At 42.8% G+C, this 24,202-nt stretch overlaps 2 protein-coding genes across 3 annotated transcripts in view; one reads left to right on the forward strand and one right to left on the reverse strand.

Annotated features, from left to right (window-relative positions):
- The window catches only part of ANKRD1 (ankyrin repeat domain 1), a 190,615-nt gene that overhangs the window by 10,693 nt on the left and 155,720 nt on the right, over positions 1 to 24,202 (reverse strand). Inside the window, exon 2 of one of the 2 annotated variants that reach the window (XM_083503227.1) lies at positions 643 to 700. In XM_083503227.1, the coding sequence (XP_083359353.1) occupies positions 643 to 669 (27 nt within the window). In that variant the 5' untranslated portion in view covers positions 670 to 700. Of the gene's footprint in view, positions 1 to 642; positions 881 to 24,202 lie in introns of those variants that run through there. The other variant, XM_083503226.1, reaches the window with a different exon arrangement.
- On the forward strand, positions 2,202 to 2,630 carry LOC310707874 (ATP synthase F(0) complex subunit C2, mitochondrial-like; the record flags this gene model as incomplete). Its single annotated transcript, XM_083505332.1, has 1 exon — positions 2,202 to 2,630. The coding sequence occupies one exon, from the start codon at positions 2,202 to 2,204 to the stop codon at positions 2,628 to 2,630; it is 429 nt and encodes a 142-aa protein (XP_083361458.1).

Genomic DNA, 24,202 nt, shown 5'->3' on the forward strand with positions numbered 1-24,202 from the left:
GTATTTCATTAATGTTTTCCCTGTGTTGTTAAGGCATCTCGCACATCCTTTCGGTAATCATTACAACAACTTTGTAAGGTAGGCCAACATTATTTACCTTGTGATATAATGCAATAAAGGCTTGAGACTATGCGATACCAGCCTGCTTGAAGCCACCAAGCAAGCCCACAGTTGTGCTGAGATTTGAATTGGGTGGATTTTCAGCTCTTAGCTCCTGCTCTTAACCACCACACAAACTCAGCTGGACAAAATAATAATAATAATAATAATAATAATAATAATAATAATAATAATAATAATAATAATTAATTTATTTCTACCCGGCCCATCTGGCTGGGCTTCCCCAGCCACTCTGGGCGGCTTCCAAAAAAAATTAAAATACTGTACTACATCAAACATTAAAAGCCTCCCTAAACAGGGCCACCTTCAGAATTACATCCCAGCACAATCTGCTCAAGTCATCATGCATGGCACAAGTTAAAACTACCACCAAAAGAACAGCCAAGCTTCTCACAGTGGTATAAATCACCACATTAATAAGAGACAATTTGCAGAAGAATGTAATAACCAGTGCACAATTAAACTGGACGCAGTTCAAACCTTAACACAGCAGTTACTATGAAAGGTGAGTTTTGTACCTACCAGCTCTTCCACTCTCAGCATCATCATAGTTGCTGCCACTTATCAAAGAACGATAGTGCTCTCTTTGTGTGTGTGTGTGTGTGGTACTCCTTTAAGGATGGATGCCTCCTCCACCCAAGGCAGCTTTACTGAGATAACGCCAATCTAGTTTAGCTTATATATTGCTGGAAGAACTTCTTTGGAGTGAGATAATCTTCCAACCTGGGAATCCGAGTACGCCCTCAGCCCTGCCAGCTCCGAGATAGGTGCTTTCTCATTCCAGGCATGTTAACTAGTCAGATCTAGTGTCAAGGGGCAGGAGGGAGGGGGGAAAGGGATGAGTCTTGCAGTGTAACCGTGCTGCATATGTGAATCACTGTGAAACGCAAGAGCTTCATTCCATTTGCAAATGACTACATAGCTCAGCAATGCTAGCCATTCTGTCTGTCCAGTGCCCAGTAGGACAGCTGTCTGCAGATACCACACTGTATCTCGCAAGTGACTTTCACATGAGCAAGAGACACTGGGGGGACGGGACGACTGACCCAGACACTGAGCTCGCAGCATCATTTTCCGATAAGCAAACACGTGATCCTTTCGGTTATGGGAAGCCATTCTTTTCATCATTTTCTGTTCCTGGATGGCAAATAGTTTCGGAGGAAAAGGGCTTTTCCTCTCCCTCCGCTCACCATGACAGCACTTGTCTATATTTGTTGGAAGAAGGAATTCTCTGAAGGGATTATGAAGCCAGAATGATGTCTCTGGTGCTAAAAAGGCTCAATGACACGATAAGTTGCCATCAGCGCAAGAGCTCAGAACCCGCCAGCTTTGCATTTTTTCTCCCCCTGAAATCTGTCACTCCTTATAAACAGAATAATGAGTGGCAATCTGTGGTTCGAAAAGGAGACGGGGAAATAAAATTAAACCTTGAGTGGCGATGACTTCCATTGGAAACTGGAAAGATAGGAGGACCACAACATCCTCACAAAGTTGTCCCAAGGTGGTGTTTTGGGGAGGTACAGTTGTTGGCTTTTAACTATAGGGAAATTGTACAAGATGTACCACCTGGTGAAAATCAGCAATAGCTGACTGTCCCGTGTTCCCTGAGGAATATATGAATATGTGAACTTTGAAGTTAGTCTGCACCCCTTCAGGTATATTCATTCATTTATTGCTTTTATACATCACAATCTGCCTCAAAGTTCTCGAGACAATGTACAAACCTAAACAACAGAATACTATGTGCTTAATGATACACCAGGCTGCTTTGCGACATGTGCTTGGGTTCTAACAGGATTTCCCCTTACCCAATGGCAAAAGCTTTTGCAAACAAATAAGCTTTCCCTTGCTGATGGAAATTAAATTCAGGTTGATCAGTGCAGATAATCATCATCATCATCATCATCATCATCATTTATTTATACCCCGTCCATCTGGCTGGGTTTCCCCAGGCACTCTGGGTGGCTTCCAACAGAATATTAAAAACACGATAAAACGGCATGCGCGAAAGGGGGCCTTTCTCTCACGGTCTTTCCCTGAGCAGCAGCTGTTGAGTGTGGCCACCCCCAACGTCCTTGAATATGTATAACTGTGCAAAGTTCGTCTCTGCTCCTGCCCTTATAAAGAACAGTTCCCAGCTGCTCTGTAGGCCCATCTCTGCCTCTGTGCTGAACAGGCCTGAGGTCAGGACGAAGGAGCCTTGTTGTCTCTCAGGTGCTCACAATGAGCTTTTGCCAGTGTTGCACCAGGAGTTCCAAACCAGCACTGTTTCCAGGGACACTGATACTGCCACCAAGTTTATTGGTGCTGGTGCTGGCGCTGCCACCGTAGGTGTAGCTGGTTCTGGTGCTGGCATCGGGACCATATTTGGCAGTCTTATCATTGGCTATGCCAGAAACCCTTCCCTGAAGCAGCAGCTCTTCTCCTATGCCATCCTGGGTTTTCCACTCTCTGAGGCCATGGGGCTGTTCTGCTTGATGGTGGCATTCCTCGTTCTCTTTGCAATGTGAAGGAGCTGGATGTGCTGCCTGTCATGTGCTCTCCTCTCTTTCCCCCCTGTGTTTAGTTCAGTGTGTACGACAACCTGATTGTTCTGTGGCAGATAGGGGAAGCCCATCTGTTAACCAAATCTGTCCAGCTCAGAGGGGGCAAATAAATAAATAAATACTGTATTGGTACACACACACACACACACACACACACACACACACACACACGATAAAACATCAAACATTACAAAATTCCCAAAATTCCCTAAATGTCTTCTGAAAGTCAGATAGTTGTTTATTTCCTTGACATCTGATGGGAGGGCGTTCGACAGGGCGGGTGCTACTATCCAGAAGCCCCTCTGCCTGGTTCCCTGTAACCTCACTTCTTGCAGTGAGGGAACTGCCAGAGCTGGACCTCAGTGTCCAGGCTGAACAATGGGGGTGGAGAAGCTCCTTCAGGTATACTGGACCGAGGCCATTTAGGGCTTTAAAGGTCAGGACCAACACTTTGAATTGTGCTCGGAAAAGTACTGGGAGCCAATGTAGTATGGTTGTATCTTTGGGGATGAGGGTCTTGCAACCCCATCTATTTCTGTGTTTCAAAATAAGGCAATAGCTAGACTTTCTAATCAACATGACAAAGCCAGTGTGATGTAATCACTACAGCAACTGGGGCACTCCAGATGTTTGGGACTACAGTTCCTGCCAGCCCAAGCCAGCATGATCAATAGTCGTGGATGATGGGAGTTATAATCCAGAATATCAGGAAGGCCACCAGGTTGGGCAAGGTTAGGTTAGAGTGTTCACCTAGGATCAGTTCTCTACCTGCAGGCCTCCCAAGTGCCCTGGAAAAAACGAGACGCCCTGTTTTTTCGCACGAGATCACGGCAGCCATTTTGTTGTTGTAAGACTAAAATGGGTGAAGGAAACCATGCCACCTTGGACTCTTTAGATGAAGGGCAAAAGGGAAAGAGGGGAAAAACAACAGTGATCTCTGTTTCAGCCTGTTGGGTCACCTTGTTGAATATGGTGTGACTTCCAGGAAACAAACTGACACTCAGAATGCCTGGTTGGAATGGAATGGAATGGAATGGAATGGAATGGTCTTGAGTAGTCAAGTCAAAACAAGTTATAGAACTTCGGCACTCCCTCTGCATATAGCAGTAGCTTCCCAAGGCCTTTGCCCTTCATTGAACTCACTAGTTGTAACGTGACACTTCCCAGGCATGCTTCCCCTTCCTCGCTCAACCTATGCAACCCAAACAAAGCCATATATATATGATTCTATTGGAGGCAGTGGCAGTGGCAGGTAAGCCTCAGAAACGAAAGCTATACAGAGTGATAGCAGTCCCCAGGCAGTTTCAATGCTATCCACTGCATAGCATTTGTGTTTAATTGCTTAATCAGTTAAGTCAACCTGCTGCCAACCCCTGTTCTCCTGTTTGTTAACAAAGAGATTTCAAAGCCTGGCTGTAAAGTTTTAGTTTAGCTCCCGCAAAGGCAGCTGTTCCCACGGTGGTGAGGCAAGAACATCCTGCATGTCTGAAAAACAAAATGTGGGGAATTCCCAGCCAATAGGGATGAACCGAGCTGTCAATTTTCGTTCTCCCAATTTCTCTTTTTTCCCCAGTCTAAAATTCAGTTTGCCACGTTGCTGAAGCAGTTTGCCATTTATTTAATTGAAATTAATCAGTGTTCTGTTGCAAACTTTTCCTAATCAACACATTTCCGTATGCATATTTTAGCAAATATACACATTTTTGCAAGCTGTTTTCACTAATACATGCATGTTATTTTCGCTAACGTTCCCTTAATATATGCATTTTTGCACCTGGCTGGAGAACTGCACTGAAGAATTCATAGAAATGCAAATTTCTAAGAACAATGTTGCTTGATGCTTCTGGGAAGGTGTGAATTTGCTAAGTTTGCCTTTAAGTACAAATTACATCAAACTTCACCTCCGTTGACAGATGTACAGCCCCAACACTGGCATGATCTCAGTAATAAATTGCATTTAATCAAATAACATTGAACTGGATTGATTGTTTGGTTCACTGCAGAAAGGGCTATCGTCTTGCTGCCTCCCATTTCTTATTTCTGCCATTTTCTCTTAAAACGCGAGCTCTTTCTAGTCCAGAGCCAAAAGGCCATCAATCTGACTTTTCACTTCTGATTAAAAAAACAACCACCAGAAACACTTGCGGACTTGCCTCTTGGTGGGACGGGGCCTAGATTCCCAGCTGCTGCAAATAGGTGTAGCTCTGCCTGATACGATCTACTATTCTGCTTCTTGGAAGCCTCCTGGCTAGACGTTGATAGCCATTCCATCAGCACAGTAAGGAACCTCAAAGATGTAGACGGCGGAGTCTTGAAAACGATGATTCAACTCGATGCTATTGGTGTATTAAACCACCCTCCAATCTTGGATCTGTAGTTGTGCCCACAAACATCACAAGCATGACAAGGACCAAAAGGACAGGGCAGGTGGGGGCACAGAGGCCCTTTCCCTTTACTGTAAGTATTTTGTTTCATGTTACTGAGTGAATAATTTCCCTTGCTTTAGAGGCAGGAGGATCACTTCCCTGATGCCTATCACATTCACTGGTCTTGCTCTTGGAATTTGGGCTACATTGAGATGCCTTTCCATTTTTATTTAATTTGTTAGCGTTGCTTGAGCTGGTTAGTGTTGGGTCACAAGTTCTGAGATACAAATAAAAAATACATCTCATGGTCTGAATTTCCATATATGACGGATGAAATTATATTTGTGTACTTTCATTTATTTATTACATTTACATACCAGTGTGGTGTAGTGGTTAAGAGCGGTGAACCGGGTTCGTGTCCCCGCTCCTCCACATGCAGCTGCTGGGTGACCTTGGGCTAGTCACACTTCTCTGAAGTCTCTCAGCCTCACTCACCTCACAGAGTGTTTGTTGTGGGAGACGAAGGAAAAGGAGAATGTTAGCCGCTTTGAGACTCCTTAAGGGGAGTGAAAGGCGGGATATCAAATCCAAACTCCTCTTCTTCTTACATACCACTTTTATCTGCCAAGGATCTGAAGGTGGGGCACATGGTTTGCATCCTCCCCATTTCATCCTCACAACAACCCTGTGAGGTAGGTTAGGCTACAAGATGGTGACTGGCCCAAGGTCACCCAGTGAGCAGGCGAGCGGCTGAGCGGTCCTAGTCTCCCAGGTCCTAGTCCAACACTCTAACCATTATGCCACAATTTTCAACCCCCCGCCATCCCTTACCTGCATGGCTGTGGATGGCAAGAAGCCACATGGTGAGGGGAAGGAAGAGGTTTCCAAATCCAAGACCCCAGTGCCCTTTGGAAAATGTGGTTTTCTCAAGAGTCACCGCAAGGTCATTTCCTTGGGGCTACCAGGAGTGAAGGATTGGTAAGAAGGAAATGAGGACTTGAAGGTGGGGACTTCAAATTCAGCTAGGCTGAACTTGGACCAGTTTAACCATCTGTTGAGCTATTTCTAGATTTTGTGGGAAACGGCGGCGCTTATTTCCAAGTCAATTTGGTGTGAGACATGGGTGGTCCACCCACTACTAATTCTGCCTATTGTTTGTGCACGGCTCCCGTCTGAGTGTGAAACAAAAAAACCAATCCCTGTCTAAACGAATAAATTTCTTTTAAATCTACCAGCATGGCTCAGCAAATTAGCGGTGATGATGCACAGCCAGGCTGTTGAGACAAAAGAGCTGATAATAAAAGAAAGAGTGAAAAATCTCAGAATCTGGCACATGCCTGCTCGGAACAGCAGAGCCTTCTTGTGTCAGGTCCTTAAAATAGAACTGAATCATGCTGGTTGCATCATTTACTACAGGGTTTTTAAAAAGAGGTCTTCAGTGATGACGGCATCCTTTTTACCATAACTGCGAGGAGCATTCAATTTTATCTCTGAATGTCACAGTGGCGAGTGTTTGGGTGTTGTGGGGTGTGTGAATGTACTTGCCTTTAATGGAAGCAGCAGAAGCAGCTGCCTCACGCAGAAATTCAAGGAGGTGAAGCTTCCCTGGCCTCTTACCTTCATGCCAGGAAGGGCTTTGCTTATTAAATCTCCACATGTCTTCGGCACTGTTAAAAGTACAGGGAGCGGTGTCATTAGAGAGTGGAAAGAAAGAAAATGGTGGGAAGCCACCCTAGGCGAACCCATGCCCTCCAACATTTCTCTAATGAAAATAGGGATGTCCTATTCCATAGTCCTATTCCACTACACTAATAATAATTTTACTGTTTATACCCCACCCATCTGATTGGGTTGCCCCAGCCACTCTGGGCGACTTCCAATGTGTATTGAACTGGTGTAATGTACTGATTTCAGAGCTCAACTAGAACTGAGGGACCCATTTCAAATCTCCACTAATTGGCTGACCTCAGAGTTTATTTGTGGGCTTCTGATAGGTATCTGGTGCACACCGTGAGGACAGGATGCTAGACTGTGATGCGTCTTTGGCCCAATCTAGCATAGCTCTTCTTATGTTCTTATGACAATCACTATTCCTCACCCTCAGAGCCGGCTCAGTCATTAGACAATCTGAAGGTGGCAGAAGTCCCCAAGGCAGAAGCCTCATGGCTGCCCCAGCAGTGGTGCAGAGGCAGTGCCAATATTGGCTGAAACGCGTGAGATCTTGCCCCAAATTGGCACTGATGCTGGCGCTGCTTCACTGCCAGCGGCGGAGGTGGCAGGGCAAGCAGAGAAGCAGAAACAGTGGCAGCAGGTGTAAGGTGGCATTTCTTGTTTGAAGCAGTGAAACGGGAGGCACCACCTCTGCTCGTCCTGATCTGCCTTGTAGGGTTGTTGCAGCAAGATGTGGAGGCAGGGAGGAGAACCCTGAGCACACTGGAGGCAGGAGTAGGATAAAACTTTAAGAGTTAAAAAAAAAATGGCAACTGGGAAATTACATTGAACACACCTCCAAGGGCATGTTGCATGATCTGAGTAATGAAAAGACGGAGAGTTGCAACAGCTGTTCTGCAGGATCAAAAGGAATTTTGGGTGGGCGTGTTTTGTATACTTGGAGACCCAAGTATGGGAAACCCTGCTTTAAAGTAAGAATTGCTCTTTTAGTTTTAGCTGCAGATCAGGGGTAGCCAGTGTGGTACCCTCCAAAAGCCATGTGATGTATTTCCCATGCTGGCTGCATCCAATAACTCTTTGCAGTATCTGGAGGGGCCCACATTCGCCACCCTGACTGTCGAATATTGACTTTCACACTATGTGCAGAGGAAACTTCTCACTGCGAAGACTACACCAATAATTGGTTGAACTCTGAGCTTTTCATGCTGGATCAGAGCTGTCACTAGACAACAATAAAACCTGTGGCTTGCAGCTTCCATACTGGGTTTTCCTTTCCACTTGCCTCCAGCAATACTGTTAAAATAATAGTTTCTAAAAGAATCCTGCTGTTCAAATTATGCTAGAATTGTCAGTTCTTTTCAAAGACTGTTAATCTCCCACAGCATGTGACCTGCTCAAAATGTTCACATACGGAAGAATTGCACTGGGGAAATGTGAAGAATCTCCTTACCGTTTTTATTTATTTATTTTTGCGCCAGCACACTGGAAAGACTGTCTGTGTTGATGTAAGTGATATAGGTATGAAGAAACAATGCAGAATACCTGCCATCTCCCTGTAGCCAATTCCATATGTACAATACAAGATTATGTGTTAAAAGATTCAAGCGTTCTGTTTTTTAAACCTCCCTTATTTTCAGCATGGCAGAAAAGTGTTATAGTTATGGTGCATGATCTGCACCACAAAGGTTATGGGAGTTGGGTGGAATATGCAAGGACGGGGGAGAGATTTGGTGCCATTTGCATTTAAAGGCAAACCTACCTGATTCGAGCTTTCAGAAACAATAAGTGGACTGAAACACAACCATCCTTTGAAATTTGCATTTCTCTGAATTTTTCAATGCAGTTCGCCAACCAAGTACAAAAAGGCATATGCTAAGGTATAGTGTACATAAAAATACACATATGGGTGAGAGTAGAGACGCGGGTGGCGCTGTGGGTAAAACCTCAGCGCCTAGGACTTGCCGATTGCATGGTCAGCGGTTCGAATCCCCGCAGCGGGGTGCGCTCCCGTCGCTCGGTCCCAGTGCCTGCCAACCTAGCAGTTCGAAAGCACCCCCGGGTGCAAGTAGATAAATAGGGACCGCTTACCAGTGGGAAGGTAAATGGCATTTCCGTGTGCTGCGCTGGCTTGCCAGATGCAGCTTGTCACGCTGGCCACATGACCCGGAAGTGTCTGCGGACAGCGCTGGCTCCCGGCCTCTAGAGTGAGATGAGCGCACAACCCTAGAGTCTGTCAAGACTGGCCCGTGTGGGCAGGGGTACCGTTAGGGCTCAAAAAATGCATTTTGTTAGGGGAAATCGCTTTGTCAAAATGTGTATGTTAAGGAAAATTGTGCTGCTAAAATGTGTAAATTAGGAGAGATTTGCACTAAAACGCTGGTGAATTTTCACGATGGCTATTAGAAAAAACTGATATGGAAATGTGGGGTGCTCAATTTAAGACTGGGAAAATTAGAAACTGAGAGAAGCTGACATTGACAGATCCCTCTGTAACCTGCAAATCCATGGTCAACTGTTTTTCTTGCTGCTTTCCAGGAACTTCTCCTCCTTTTCCTTGATCTCTACGGCATCATCTTCATCCAGTGTCACTGGCCTTTGACAGCAGCAAGTAGAGGAAATGGCAGCACGAGCGCTCATACTGAAGTAAGAAAGGGTGGCAGAGATTGCCAGATGGTTGGGACAGAAACCATCGCTGTTGGCACGAGAGTGAGGGAAATGTGGATATTCCGGTCTCACAAGCTACTGATGTGAGGGATTTGGATCAACAACATGAATGGTTCTCTGCAAAGGCATCTGGGTCTTCTCTGATGCTATCTGCATTGCCCCTGGTATTGTTCCTCACTCATTTTCCCTTTAAAGTTCAGGTTTCACTAAAGAGTTGTTGGTGGCTGACTTTCAGAAGGAAGGGCAGGCTATTCTCTATCAGCTATAAATTGTTTACAACTAGAAGAGAACAAATATATTCTCATGCGAGAGGAATGCTTGCTAATGTAATCGCGACTCTCGGAGTATTAAAGTATTGCTCACTTGGGAACACATATACTTAGGTAACTGATCTCCAGGCTCCAGCCAAGTAGCCTGGATGAGTAAAAATAAAAATGTTTATGATTATCACTTGGTATTTAATTTTCAGATTAAGCCTTATTGAATGTTCCTTGCAGCAAATCACTTTATGTATTTGAGTTGTGTTGCAGACATGAAAGGAATACAAAGGTTGCAATAACAATTTGAGGCAAGTTTGGAAGCAATGCTTGTGCTTTGTTATTCCCTGGAAGAAGACAGGATTGTGCTGTCGCTTTTCATTTGTCCCAAACAAGTCTTCTTAAGTGGCACACTAAAAACCCCAAGATTTTTAAAATAAATGCCTAAACCAGGAAAACAAATTCAGGAAATCAACCAAAGATATGTACAGTATGTGTCTCACATGTATACACACGTACAGAATGTGTACAATTATGAGTACACAATCAGGAATATTTTATATTTTCTTCCAAAAAAAATTTATCCATAAAATGTTCAAACTATGCAGTGTTTTTCATCTTTGTGCAATAGTCTGCCTCGCAGCAACCAGGAAAAATGTTACAAGATCCTTGGATTTTACTGTTTTCCTGTTCAAATATGAGCAATGTAAAAGTTATGGGAAATGGTGTTAGGGGAAATTGGTTTGCAAAAAATGTGCATATAAAAATATGTTTGTTTGGAGAAATTCACACTTAAATGTTGATGGATTTTCATGAGGATTTAAAAAAATTAGTCACAAACTGATATGGTAATGTAGAGAACTGAACTTTAAACCTGGGAAAAGCTGAGAGTGACTGGAATTGACAGTTTTGCCCATCTCTAAGGAGAGGCCCATTAGTATCACTCCCATGGGCCCCATAAAAACATTTGCTATGGTTTAGTAGAGAGAACAATTGTCACAGGGATCCAGAGCAAGCATTGCTCCGATGAAAAAAGATGAAAAAGCGTATTTTTAAAGTATTTGCTGTTTTATCAAGAATGGTTTGCCATTTGGAATTTTCATCCCTGAGAATAAATCTTCTTAGCAATACTAAAATGTGACTGATTTATAAAGCAGTACCCCATGAAAGACTCTCACGATGGTTAACTCACCAGCAGCCACCACTTGCCATATTCCATCAATCTCAAACACTTAAAATACCTCCACACCCCACTAATCCTCACCAAGAGCCACCACCTGTTTTTCCACACTCGCCACTCTAGTTTGCCCTTCACGCCAGAGCTCAGATTTCCAACAAAGGCTTTGAAGTGCTCAAGGCTCTTCTGTATCCATTCCCTCGGTAACCTTTGTCAAGAGCCCAGCAAGGTAGGACCGTGTTAGCACCACCATCTTGCAGATGGAGGCTTGAGGTTGAGAGAATCTTTCCAGACACAAATATTTCAGTTGCGGCTGAGGTACAATCTAACGACACTACTGATGTCCTGGCTCATAGCTCACAGCCTCAGCCACAGCAGAATAACTACCTCCACAGGCTTGAGCCTGTGGCAGGGCCTTTTCCATCACGGCCCCACTTGATTTCATGTCAGTGTCAAGTGCAGGGATTGGCTGCCATTGGGATTTGGCTCCAAATTTAAAAGGTGCCCAAGGCAAGCACTGCAAGTAGGTGAACCACTGAGGTAGATGTAAGGGAGCACAACCAGTTTGCCTGCCCCGGCGCTAGGCCTAGAGGGGGCTGCAGGGGCTGCTGCAACAGTGAAGAACAATGGAAGGTAAGAGGCAGTGGGGTGCTGAATTTTAGCATTGCACTGAAATTTTAAAGCCCCAAGTTTGCCACTCCTGGGAGCTCTCTCTCTCTCTCTCTCTCTCTCTCTCTCTCTCTCTCTCTCTCTCCTTCTTTTCTTTTCTTTTCTTCCTTTTTTTTGCATTCACGTTCACACTTTATTTGCATTTTTGTACACATTACTTTTTAAACATTTTTTAAATTTAAAATTTATTTTTTTTTATTTTGACAAAGTAATAATCACAAATAAATAAGAATAAAAATGTGCACCCCCACCAACGAGACCATTCCATTGTAACTATCCAACCTCCCCAAATGTCAACACTGCTTGAGATGGTTTGACCCCTTTCCGTTTTAACAGTACAAATTCTACCAACACCCTCCATCTCCTCAAAATCGTTTCTCCTGCATATTCCCCATCTTACCTTAAGGGCACATATTTTATCATTAAAAGCTATATCCCACACCTCTTTATACCATTCTTCCATTTTATATTCTGCTTTCCCTTTCCACTTCCTAGCTATAATAGCAATTCGTGCAGCTGTCAATAAATTTGTGAGCAAGTCCTTCATAGCCTGCAAACCTTCCACTCCATCATAAATTGATTAATAATGCTACCTCTGGACTTTCGGTCAGCTTTAACCCAGTGCTATCTCTCCTGGGAGCTCATTCTAATGCTCCCAAGGCTTACTCTATGGCCGGGGCTTTACCTGTCCAACACCAACTGGACGTCACCAGGTTGGCTACTCCTGCTCTAGGGTGTCCTTTTACCTGTGCATTCCTGGTGATTTGGACTCATGATGGGGCAGTGATACATAATCCTGCTTTCAGGACTGTTTGTGCCTGTAAAAATTTTGGGGTGGACATATTGGATCATTTCCAATAAGTGCTTGGAAATGCAAGCAGTGTCGAATTCTGGGGTGTTCTTAGGTATCTTAAACACACGCTTCAAACTATCTTCTGCAGGTGAGGAAATGCTGGAATGTTTTGCAGACAGTGACTGGGCTAATTTGCCTGATAGAAAGTCAATAAATGGACTAGTAATACAGTTTGGAGGTTCCCTGATAGAATGGAAATCTCAAAAACAGGGTCTTGCAAGTGTATCCTTCACTGAAGCTGAGTACTCTGCATGAATTGTGCTGTGAACTGGTCTATTTTAAACAGTTATTGATTGACATGGGAGTGAAATGTAAATCTCCAATAGAGATTCTCTATAGATAACCAGGCATGAATATCTCTTGCTAAATCTGATCATTTTAAAGGACGATCAAAACATATTGAAATTAAATACAGTGGTACCCTGGTTCTTGAATGTAATCCATTATGGAAATCCGTTCAACTCCTGAAACAATCGAAAACCAAGGCACGGCTTCCGACTGGCACAGGCGTCCCAGAAACAATAGCCGACAGCTGCATCGGACGTTTGGCTTCCGAAAAACGTTCGGAAACCAGAACACTTACTTTTCGGCGTGCAGAAGCTGATTTGTTTGTCAACTAAGCCGTTCGAGAACCAAGGTTCCACTGTACCAGAATGTAAAATGTAATGAGGCACAGAATGTAATTATGCTGGTGTACTGTGAAAGTAACCAGAATATCGCTGATGCAATGACAAAACCTCTGACATTCCTGGAACGTTAAATGATGGCTGGATGTTTGGGTTCGGATAACCATACTAAGTAAGCACTCTGTTTATGCTCTGTAAATAGTTGTTCTGAAAAGACTGAGAAGGAGTGTTGGAGGTATTGGTCATTCGTTTTCAGAAACTGTCTTCATGAATTTCTGCATGTAAGATTAAACTCTGTCTATGAAGCTGGATTGTTTACACAGGTGCAAAGATAAGACAGTGAAGTCATGGACAGGCACAGTGCATTATTGTGAGATTAACTAAAAGAGAGTTTTGGTTTTGGACTGTGCTGAGAGGATGCAAGCGGATCTGCCACTGTGGGGATCCACAGCAGTCTCTGTAAACAGTAACCGTTAAGCATAATGACAGGCAATAAAGTAATCTGCCTAGAACAATTGTCTGTTGCTTATCAATCAAGACTCAGGACCGATTTCCTCACACTTCGCTGCGGACTGTATTTCAACTCTGCTAAATGCCTGGTCAGAAGTGTGCCGGGCGAATCTGTTTATAGCAGCTTTCACGCCATAAACAGCCACAAATATTTGGTTTTGTAAATAAATTGCTGAGGGCAAAGTCAATTTGGAATGAGGGTGATCTTTCCTGAATAGATGCATGCTTTCAATGCCATCACTGAAAAATAGCTTCTGCACCCGTTTTAGTTGATGCCAAACACGTTGTTGAAAGGGTGGGTAATTTTGACTTGGCCTTTTAAGAAAATGTTGGTAGGTTTACTTGCTGGCTGCATCCAAGTCAATACCTTAGCAATCCTCTATATCTCCCTTGTGCTAGTTGACATTTACAGATCAACCACCTGCCAACCAAAAACAGTATTTAAAGTTCCAAATATGAATGGCTTAAGTGCTGCACATTTTTCTATAATTGTAGCAATGGGGAGGGTAATTCACCAGATTTCTGTTTGAGGTTTATGGAGAGAGCAGTTGCTACAAATATCTTTCATCCCTTCTGTTAAAATTGCAGACGCATTTTACAGAAGAGGTTCTGTGCACAGAGAAATCCCTTCTGTTGAATTTCATCTCTACTCTCTTGAAATAGGTTTGTGTCTCCCATCAGTACTGAAATGAATTGAATATGGTATCTCTGCAGTAGCAGGCCTCAAATCTGCCAGGTCCACTGTTCTGTTCTCACCAGTAGCCAACCAATTACTTCTGAGAAATCCACAAGGGGAACAGGAATGTCCTTCCCTCTTCCTCCTGCCCCACATTTTTTGGTATTCAGTCACTGCTGAGTCTGGAGGTTTTGTTTAACTATCTATTAACAGACCTATCCACAGGGGTGCCAACTTGAATAAAATATTGTGGCGGCCCAGGTATGCCCCACCCCACATAACTTATCACATGATGCCATGCACTCACACCATCACACCATTTGAATGGGAATGCCTATAAACTTTGTGGAGGCCCAGCCCCTTCAAATATTTTATTATGGCAGCCAAAGCCCCCACAGCCCTTAGGAATTGCTCCTATGCCTATCCATCACGATTTTTGTCTTAATTCAGAAGTAAGGGACCAGATATCGTTATGCTTCAGACGTTCTTGCTGTTGAACTCCACTCCCATCAGCCCCAGCCAGCATGGTCAACAATCAGGGATGACGGGAGCTGTAGTCCAGTGATATTTGAAGGACTGTAGGTTCTCCACCCCTGGTCAGATTCCTTTGTTTCTTTCTAAATAAACAAGAACAAAATAAAACCAATGCAACAACTGATACTTATAAAGTTTTCTATTCAGTTCACACCAAGCAGAGGGCACTTTAGTTTTATCTTCCCTTTTAATTTTGACAAGCGTATTCAGAAACAAACACAAAAGCAGAGACTTTGTGCGTGTTAATGGAGGCTTTATGTGTGTTTTCTGAGGAGATAGTGTAGTGTGGACATGGCATAGCTAGCAGATGCCTTGAGAGGGGCGGTTCTGAAAGGGGCCTATAAATGTGGTATAAATGAAAGCATGGTGTGCAACTGATGTAATTCTTTCTTTTTCTGAACAATAATATTTATTGATTTTCAATTACAATAATCCAATGGTAGCCTCATTATAACAATGCCAAATCACAATGCAATTACTAATCCAAATCATTCAGATGCCAGGTTATATAATTTAGGTGGTCTCCCGCATGCTAGAATTGATGGTTTGATAATTTACTTTGTTTCTGTGTTCCAAGATCTTATTCCTCTCAATTACATTCCATTCAAAATTACCATCCCTTATTTAACAACTGCAATATTAACTACATCCATTCATCTTGACACATTAAATCATTTATAAACTTATAGCTGAACCTATATCCTTATTCCTCCTGTGCGTGACAATTATTCTGTCCATGGTGTTCCTTCCTGTCCTTGTAAAATCTTGTAAAATATTATGTCTATCTTTTCCCAGCTGATGCTTCCATCATGCCTTGGGCGGAGCTAATATCCCATTGTTGTTTCAAAACTTCTCCATTGCTCCATCGCATGGTTCATTGTTTTACAACTTTTACCAAAAAGTTCCTGAAGATCTGTGTTCACATTGTTTTACAACTTCGACAGCAGCTGTGAAAATCACACTGTTCCAGTATAAGTCCTGTTTTCAACATTCCCCCCCCCCCCTCAGCCTGGGAAGGAGAGTGATCTAAACACACTTCAGATAACTCAGTAATGAGCCTTCCTTGGCAAGCACACAGTTTCCATTCACCCCCCTGTTCACCCGAAATTAAGCAGATGTACTTCCCACCCATCAAACCAAATTCCAAGTCCTTCCAGCGTCATTCAGTTCAATCCACAAACAATAGAGAATAAAGAAAAGTCAGCTCTAAGTTTCTGTTTTGCAAAATAGAGCCTTCCTCCCTTTTCCCTCCTTGGTTTTTTTTTTTTTTTTTTTTTTTTTTTTTTTTTTTTTGCACACACAGTTCCATTTGGTGTTATATTCTATAGCTGCAATCCATGTCTCCATACATAATTTAAACTAGCATTTCAGGGAAGGTTGCCAAATCATAACTGTGGGGGTGGGGATTATATCAAGAAGCCATAGGCTCCTCTCCCCCACCCCATTTTTTGCACTGAATAAAGTCTCCTTTCAAGTTCAAACCTTAACGACCTTGCAGCTGGTTCAATTCTGCAGTCTATGATCTCATCTCTTCTAGCATGCGCCCTGTATATTAGTCAAAATTAAACTCTTATTAACAGGAGAACCTCTGCTTCTTAATGGCGGCGTAGGAGGGTTATTGGCAGGCAAAGTGCTTTTGAACTCAGCTTCCATGCCGGAGCGAGAACCAGGTACCGAGACAAACTGCGAGTGAAGCCCATTCCCCACTGTACCTGGGGAGAACTTGCAAGGAGAATTATCCCCAATCATCCTTGTTTTTCCTTCTCCAATAATCTCCCGCTGTCATGGGAGCTGCCTCCATTATGGCAGACCAACACCAGAAGCCGCAACTGATGTAATTCATCTACTATCTCATACTAAGGATTCTCACATATTTTAAATCTGATGGTGATTTGCCACCAGAGATTCTTAAAGCCAATCATTGTGCTTAGGACTATTTGGACCTGAGGTTTCACAGGACTGCATCTCTGGTCTGCCAGAAGGAGGAGGTGGAGAGCCCTACTGCCCATGGGGAGCTTGTATGTCAGAGGAGGCTAAGCTACAATCTTTCTCTGTGGCATGCCAAGTTCCATGGTATATTACATAGGTGATCATTCAGTTATGGAGTCGCCACCTCTGTAGTCTGAATTGGCATAGTCCAGGAACAGTTGTGCATTGTGAAACACCTGGATGTTGTGTAGTTCAGCTCTTCAGTAGCTGTATTAGTAGAGGGTCCATCTCTGGGACCGCAGTTCAGATACAATTCAGCAAGTTAGTCAGCAAAGGAAGGTCTGAACTCAGGTGACTATGGCAGGAGAAATATCTAAGTCACAAGATTTCTATTGGAAAGGAAAGTGGAAAGGTTTCCCATTGCACTCATAGGTGTGTTTAAATAGACACGTTCATCCCCATTGCTACATTTACTGAAAAAAACACATGTACACATCCAAACTGAAAACTGGGGGTGCGCTTTTTGTATGTGTACATTCATAAACACCACAAAGTCAAGGCCAGTTATGTGATGTCACAAAAACAGAAGGGGCTTGGCTGAACAAACAAATAATAAACCAAATTGCAGCAGCTGTCTATCTCCCTCTTTCTCTTTCTGTCTCTCTCTCTCTCTCACACACACATACACACAAAACCTGCCTATACATAGAGAATGCAAACACTTCATGCCTGAAACTATTCCCAGCTGCAGCTGCTGGGTATTCATAATAGATATCTAATTGCTAAAAATGGTGCGCTGTTTACAGGGTCGGTTTTCATGTCACATGGGGACGATGGCGCATTCTTCAGATTGGCTGCGGTGCGCTGAACTGTCCGTGCCACAGTATGGGATGCTAGCTTCCTTATTCTGAGCTGTTTGGACTGAAGTCTCTTAAGGTTGTCATTAAAGGTATTTGAGGAATGCTAGTATGGGTGCATGCCAATTCTTCAAAGGTTTAATGTGACATTTCATATCTGAAGTACAAATTTGGATTGTGAGCAGAGAATTTTATTTCCCCTATCCACATTTGAGTGCTTTCGACTTTTTGATTTTGTTTTGGTTATGGCAGGCATCAAACAGAAAATCTCACAAGCTGCCAGCTTTTAAGTACTAAATGCCATTGCTTGCCATCTATCAATTACTGCCATATGCTAAATGGTGTCCCATTGTGTGCCAGCTGTCAAATATACTTGAATACTAAGTACCATTGCATATCAGCTATCAAATGGAGCCATGGGCACAATATTTCTTTATGTGCATAGCACATAATTTGCTTTATAATATTGTTAAAAATATTCACAGGAATCCAAAGAGCTAAATGGAAACTCTGCTACATTGGCAGGAGGCCAGTTACGTGTCTGCCATGGCAGATATGGAGTCATAGAATTGAAAGAGATCCACAAGGGTCATTTAGTCCAACCCCCAATATGCTGGTAGCATAATTCTGATATGCCAGTAGAACATACTGGCAGCAGAACCATTCCTCTGGTAAAAATACACCAATGGAACAGGTGGAGCAGGGCAGAGTTATGAGTGGGTTATGGGCAGCACAAAACAATACATGAACTAAAGCACAGCTCACCCTAGAAATTCACACTTATCCAAATTTTGCAATACAGAAAATTGAAGCTCTTAGATTTCTTTGGAGGAAGCCATCGGTTTTAAATGTATGGTGTGCATGCAGCCTTTTTCATCTGCTTTTAGTTTGCACAAAACTCAACATTTCAAATTTGGAAGAAGAAAAAAATGCTACCGCTCTGTTGGTGTGAGACACATTTGCAAATAAATAGCATATTCAATGTGTGACCTAGTTACTTTATCAGTATCATTGCTAAGTGTAGGAAACCATCAAAATGTGTGATATATGAAGAGAAACATGAATAGGAATTTAAATACTGAACTGTAAAAAAAAATCTCTGCTGATTAATTCCAACTTACTTTCCCCCCACACACATGGAATGCAAAATCAGCTGAATTATTGTTCTGCACAGACAGAGCTCTTACTTCAACAACAACAAAATCCCACATCCCAGAATGGGAACAATGAAGTTAATTTTTCCTCAGAGTATCCTGTCAAAAGAATGCGGATGTGCAGAAATCCCGGCTGAAAAACCACATGGGTGCCATTCTCCACATAAAGTACCCAGCAGTCAGTGAGGGATAGCATGTGTGAATGGTCCTTCTTATCAAAACCTCCCTTCATGCGCATGAAATAAGTTGCTACATGAATGCTTGCCTTTCCTGCAGGTGGACAGAAATATAGGAGGGGCATCACTGTCTCACATGTGTGCAGTTAGAAGTGCATTAGCAGGGATCATTCAGTTTATAAACGAAGGGCTAATTCTGTTACTACCAAGTTGACCCAGAGGGTTGTGGTGGAGGAGGTATTGCTTAGCAACCAGTAACAGCGGCATGATTTTCATTGAGATGGCACATGTCCTGGTTGGTTGTGTAGTTTCAAGGGAGTTTCTCCTTTGTATGTTTGGTTGAATGTCTCCTTGCTATGTAAAAGGCCTGAGGTAAGAAGCACAAAACATCTCTTTTGCTTTCTCCACAAATTAAACACTATTTTTCTTCCATTTCATCAATAAAGTGTTATCAGGATTTCTTTTCTCTCTGGACTTTGTCTGTGTGACTTTCTTGACTCTGTCACCTCTGGTGAACAAGTTTAGTTGTGTAGGTGGGTGGGTCATTATTGTTTCTAAAGTCTGCATATCATGTTTGACTAATGATGACAGCTGGGGAGAAGGGTGTGTGTGTGTGTGTGTGTGTACAGCAATGGCAACAGTGCCCAACAGTGCCTCTATCACAGCACTTTCATCTCTTATCATCTGTCTCCAACTCTATCGTCCAGGGCATGGGCTTCTTACACTTGTATGCATGTCTCCCTCTTCAAATATTACAAAAAATAGAGAGACATGGATGACTGATAGGGAGAGGCAAGCAATGTTCTTTCTATCATAATGTGTGAAACAACCCTAAGATCACCTGAGTAGCACAAGGAATGCAGAAAATAGCAAAAACTCAGTCCAGTAAAAATAGTGGAGGAACTGCAATGAAGTCCCCACAGTGGTACACTAACCAAATCTGACTCAATATATTTTGCTACCAGAAGCAAAGGACCAAAAGATGTCTCATTCTGTCCATCAGATTGGCAGGTGAATTTCATTTCAAATAGTAGTAATGGGATCTCATCCTCCACTGCACCTGAGAGCAGCAGGCTAGCTTAAGGGGTGCAGGGCAAGGTGAGTGGCACACATAATAGGATCTGTCTGCTCCATGTCCCTCAGCATCTGCCACCTGAGGCAGCCACCTCCATCTGCCTAATGGTAGGGCCAGCCTTGGTTCCGATATCTATTTGTTGCTTCACTCCTGGCTCTTCGCCCTCCCTCCCTCTTGCACAAAGGCTTCCATTCTCAATTTGCTTACTCCGAGTAGAGGCCTCTTAACTATTTCTAATAACCAATCAACTGCACATGACACAGAAAATGTGCTTGGCAGACGATCTCGCCTCGAGTCGCTTTGACTTGCAAATCTCCTCCTGATGACAGGCACTCCCTTCAGAGATGTTAATAATAATCCTTTTCTTCCCCTGATGGCACTAAGGTCATGAGGGAATAATGCACAACAAATAATTTGACTCATGCACACCTTTTGCTCCAAGAGAGAGGCTTGCATTTGCACATAGATTTAAAAAGGACTGATTTCCATAGCAACAGCAGGGATCTGTGAAACATTATGAATGTTGCCTCTGCGTCTGTGTACAGAGCTCTTTCGCAGCACAAGAAGCCCATCAGGATACAGGCTCCACTCTCAAACAGGAGGGTTTGCAGGATTGTGGAAGGAGTCACAGCATATAATATTGCACTTATTTTAAACTGAAATAAAAACGAGCTGCTGTAAAGCCCCTTTGCTGAATTACTAAATTTCTCCCATTTATATCCTGCTTTGGAGGGGGGGGGTATAGCCCTTTCATTTGGTTTTAATTAATATTAACAAGCCTCCCTTAAACAGATTTCTGAAGTGTAACAGCAACAGCAAAGAAAGAATAGTGCATAGATCTTAACACACTTCTAGAGCAGAGCGAAACAACATAAAAGGCTAGAGATAGAGTAAAAGAAATCTGTCAGGAGCGTTCAAACAATTGCATGTTCAGCTATTTTTTTTAAAAAAGTGGTTTTTTTGGGGGGGGTTGGTTATACAGTAGCTCAGGGCTGCTAATATTAGCAACAAAATTCTACTGAAGTAAGGAAAAGGAGGTGGGCGGGAGGAAATGAGTTGGAGCAGCCAGAAAGAAAATGACGGCACCATATTTGTAGCAGAGCAAGGAATCCTTTCAAAAGCATGATCTGCAGAGACTGCTGTGAACTCTGCTGGCATCACATGCCACCCTTAATGGCTGAAAGAGACAACGGGATGGGAGAGGAACAATAGATACTATTGAGGCATGGGTGCTATTTAGGAATGTGGGTGGTTTCAACCCTGTCCCAGGTCCAGTGCATTCACAACAAATTAATGAGCCTGGGTGGGGTAGTGTAGTGGTTAAAGTGTCAGACTAGGACCTCCAAGACCAAGGTTGAAATCTCCAGAGGGTGACCTTGGGCTAGTCACTGTCCCTCAGCCTACCTTGCAGCATCGCTGTGAGAAGAAAACGGAGAGGGGTGAAGTTCACAGGCCATCTTAGCTCCTTGGGGGAATATCAGTGCAGCTACAAAGAATACATAAATAAAAATAATATTTAAATTATGCTTGCTGCCCCAAGACTCTTGCGCCAATGTACAAGTTTTGGCATGTCTTTATCCCTCCCTTCAGTAGCATCTGTTGTAAAGGCTCTCCCCTATCTTTTGATCTTCATAAGAGCCCTGTAATGTAGGGCAGGCAAGTGGCCCCAGGTCACCCACTCAATTCTATGGCTGAGCCAGGAGACTGATCTCTCCCCAGATCTATTTTGAAATTCTACCCACTATGCCATGTATCGTCCTACAAGTCAGTTTCACGTGACTTCCATCTTTAAGTGGGTCAACACTGAGAATATTCCTATCTCATCAGATTGGATGTTATGTCTGCTCACATATTTAGCTACCAGTTATCAACTGCAGAGAAATCAAAGCTGCTTTCTTAATACTGACTTACAGGGTTGCTGTAAGGATTACAGGTAAATCATGCATGTGAAATGCTTCACACACTTGAAAGAGTTTTATCATCATCATCATCATGCAATTTCCTGGAGTAAGACCCATTGATCTTGAGTATGTGTGCATGCAAAATGTTACAATAACTGTTCATTGTTTTATTGTCCCATTTTCTGTGAGTTATTTTTTATGTACCCTGCTTAGAAATGTGAATTAAGGTATATAAATTTCATAAATAAATAAATAAATAAATAAATAAATAAATAAATAAGACTGCACAAGTGATGTACAGTGGTACCTCGGGTTAAGAACTTAATTTGTTCTGGAGGTCTGTTCTTAACCTGAAACTGTTCTTAACCTGAAGCACCACTTTAGCTAATGGGGCCTCCTGCTGCCGCTGCACCACCACTGCACAATTTCTGTTCTCATCCTGAAGCAAAGTTCTTAACCCAAGGTAATATTTCTGGGTTAGCGGAATCTGTAACCTGAAGCGTATGTAACCTGAAGCGTATGCAACCCGAGGTACCACTTTATATGCATTTGTGAACCAGACATGAGTGACCATGGATGTAAACAATGAAATCGGCTTGTGTATCAGGTACACGCACCAATGGCACAGATCTTTGAGTCCCATTGAGTGCAATGACGCTTAGTTTCAAGTAATTACGTGTAGGATTGCTAGAGTTAAACATAGCTAGAATACATGTTCTTTTCCAAAAAAAAAAAAAAAAAGGTATTGCTTTGCTTTCTAAGCCCAATATTAAATGTAAGAGTCCTTTTGAACCTATTTTTCCCCTTCTTGTTTTTTACTGAAATGTAAAGTGGCATCACTTTGGAAGAAGTAGGTAGAAATAAATGTAGAAATAAATTCCTGCATCTCGTTGCATGGCTTCCATCTGCTCATCTTCTTTGCCCGAAAATGTAGATCTGTGCTCTGTTGCATAAGTAGCACCAGATATTTCACATCCCTTACCTATGCTAATGATGATAATGTTGGTGATTTTATTATTTATTCCCTGCCAATGTGGTTGGATAGGCATGATGAGAACATGCAACTGAAACAACCACATGTTGCCTCCCCATTTAACCTTGGCAATACTTCCTCCAACACTTCCTCCTTAGTGTTGACTAATAGACTGTAAACTACCTGGGGCAGGGACCTCTCCCCTGAACTTTATATAATGACATGCACAATGATGGCACCATGTCAGTAAATAAACACAGACAAATGGCAACCTAGGAACTTATCATGTCAAAATGTAACCACAGGTAACATCCACCCCATCTCTTTGAAGCACATTAAAATGTACATGGATTGTCCCAAAGAATCCTGGGAGTTGAGGTGTATTCCCTACAATTTTCAGCATCCTTGACAAACTACAGTTCCTGGAATACTTTTGGGAGAGTATTGTGCTTTAAATGTGCATTAAATGGGATTGCCCCAGTTTTTCAAAGGATGCTCAGACAGAGCCGTATTTTGTAAGTGTATAATGACTGTGTTGTGAGTTTAAAAGTTCCTATCTTCAGCCTTCTATTCACACACCTAAGGAAATAATAACTTCTGTTTGCCTGGTGCACTTTTCTGCCTCTAACCTGTTAAATTTTTACAGAAACTAATGCCAATGAAAATCCAGTCTTGAGAAGAAGCCTTAGTATCTATCCCTTCCCACTCTCTTGTCTCTCTCTCTCTCACACACACCTAAATCCTCTATGACCCCATTTTTGGAAATGTGTCAAATCCATAAAATGAGAGGTGCTGAAATGAATGAATTATTGCTGAATCGGTAATATGTCAGGTGGCATTGCCAATGGATGCACTGAAGAAAGACAAATGAAAAGTGAGTGGCCGCTTATCATAAAAACCCTTTTACTGGTGCAGTAAAGAGTCATGTGATTTTCCACCTACTTTTTAAGAGAGTAATAAAATCGGCTCCATTTGGCAATCCTGAGCAAGAGAAAAAGGCACTGACAGACTGAAGGATCTGTTCTGCTGGAAAAATGCAGGAGTGGAAGGATCCAAGCGAGGGACTGATAGCAGCAGAAAGTTATTCACACAATCAAGGCTAATCAACCTGCTTTAAAGAAGAAAAAAACACAGCTTCTGAAGTTTCTGATTACGGAGAAACTTTGGAACACCTGAGAGGTAAAGAGAGAAAGAATAGAAAGAAATATGCAGTGTGCACTGCAGGGCAGATATCTAGGGAGCCCCTCAGCAGAATGAACATGGAGGTCCCCACATGCAGCAAGGTGGGCTTATCATGTTTCAAAGTGAAGTAATATGCACATTAACCACCTGTGGATGGACAGATTGGTCAGTTTTTGTTTCTCTCCATTGCACACTTTTCCAGTCTTCAGTTCTCCACATTTTGACATCAGTTTGCTATTGCTATTGCTGCTGCTGCTGTTGTTATCCCGCATGAAAATTCTCACCC

The sequence above is a fragment of the Podarcis liolepis genome (genome assembly GCF_965112155.1).
Source record: "Podarcis liolepis genome assembly, chromosome: 5".
Taxonomy (NCBI): domain Eukaryota; kingdom Metazoa; phylum Chordata; class Lepidosauria; order Squamata; family Lacertidae; genus Podarcis; species Podarcis liolepis.